General features: G+C 74.6%; 1 protein-coding gene across 1 annotated transcript; it reads right to left on the bottom strand.

The window, feature by feature from the left end:
• Positions 1–162: 162 nt before the first annotated feature.
• EMIHUDRAFT_124539 (hypothetical protein) lies at positions 163–1,390 on the bottom strand (the record flags this gene model as incomplete). Its single annotated transcript, XM_005765129.1, has 2 exons — positions 163–744; positions 926–1,390. Coding segments are annotated over 2 exons (1,047 nt in total), but the record flags the coding sequence as incomplete, so codon positions are not given.
• Positions 1,391–1,545: the final 155 nt, after the last annotated feature.

Here is a 1,545-nt window from a genome sequence, read left to right as displayed (position 1 = left end):
CCTCCGCCTCTGTCGCCACCGTCGGAGGAGCCGGAGGCTGGTACTCGCCGACCGCACGCGCGTACGCCACCGCCGCCTCCACCGCCGTGGCGAAGTTGCCCAAGTAGACTCCTTGCAGTCCCCCCCGCGCTTCGCCTGGTAGCGGCCAGAGTGCTCGCGCACTCCTCTGTAGCCGGTGGCGTTGCTGCTGGAGAGGTGCAGATGCAGCCCCTCCGCCTCTGTCACGAGCGGCGCGGCGGCGGAAACGGCCGCCGTGCCTGCGGCCTCCGCCGCCTCTTCCTCCTCCGGCGCCCCCTCTGCGCCCTCCTCCTCCTCCTCCTCCGCCGCCGCCGCTGCCTCCTCCGCCTCCTCTGCCTCCATCGCCTCCATCTCCCTGGCCTCCGCAGCCTCTTCCTCTTCCGTCTCCCCCGCCTCCGCCTCCCCCGCTGCCGCTGCTGCTGCTTGCGCTGGCCCTCCTGCGCCTGCCGCCTCCGCCTGCCCGACCGCCCGCGCGTACGCCACCGCCGCCTCCACCGCCGTGGCAAAGGTGCCCAAGTAGACCATCCTTTCGCCCGCCCTGTGCTTCGCCTGGTAGCGGCTCCTGTCCGCGCACACTCCTCTGTAGCCGGTGGCGTTGCTGCTGGAGAGGTGCAGCCTCAGCCCCTCCGCCTCTGTCGCGAGCGGCGCGGCGGCGGAAACGGCCGCCGTGCCTGCGGCCTCCGCCGCCTCTTCCTCCTCCGGCGCCCCCTCTGCGCCCTCCTCCTCCTTCCGCCGCCGCCGCCGCCGCTGCCTCCTCCGCCTCCTCTGCCTCCATCGCCTCCATCTCCCTGGCCTCCGCAGCCTCCATCGCCTCCCCCGCCTCCGCATCCCCCGCCGCAGCTGCTGCCCGCGCTGGCCCTCCCGCGCCTGCCGCCTCCGCCTCCCCTACCGCCCGCGCGTACGCCACCGCCGCCTCCACCGCCGTGGCAAAGGTGCCCAAGTAGACCATCCTTTCGCCCGCCCTGTGCTTCGCCTGGTAGCGGCTCCTGTCCGCGCACACTCCTCTGTAGCCGGTGGCGTTGCTGCTGGAGAGGTGCAGCCTCAGCCCCTCCGCCTCTGTCGCGAGCGGCGCGGCGGCGGAAACGGCCGCCGTGCCTGCGGCCTTCGCCGCCTCTTCCTCCTCCGGCGCCCCCTCTGCGCCCTCCTCCTCCTCCGCCGCCGCCGCCGCCGCTGCCTCCTCCGCCTCCTCTGCCTCCATCGCCTCCATCTCCCTGGCCTCCGCAGCCTCCATCGCCTCCCCCGCCTCCGCATCCCCCGCCGCAGCTGCTGCCCGCGCTGGCCCTCCCGCGCCTGCCGCCTCCGCCTCCCCTACCGCCCGCGCGTACGCCACCGCCGCCTCCACCGCCGTGGCAAAGGTGCCCAAGTAGACCATCCTTTCGCCCGCCCTGTGCTTCGCCTGGTAGCGGCTCCTGTCCGCGCACACTCCTCTGTAGCCGGTGGCGTTGCTGCTGGAGAGGTGCAGCCTCAGCCCCTCCGCCTCTGTCGCGAGCGGCGCGGCGGCGGAAACGGCCGCCGTGCCTGCGGCCT

This window comes from Emiliania huxleyi, assembly GCF_000372725.1.
Source record: "Emiliania huxleyi CCMP1516 unplaced genomic scaffold EMIHUscaffold_5659, whole genome shotgun sequence".
Lineage (NCBI taxonomy): Eukaryota > Haptophyta > Isochrysidales > Noelaerhabdaceae > Emiliania > Emiliania huxleyi.
Note: the sequence above shows the minus strand (reverse complement) of the source record. Positions and strands in the feature narration are given on the sequence as shown.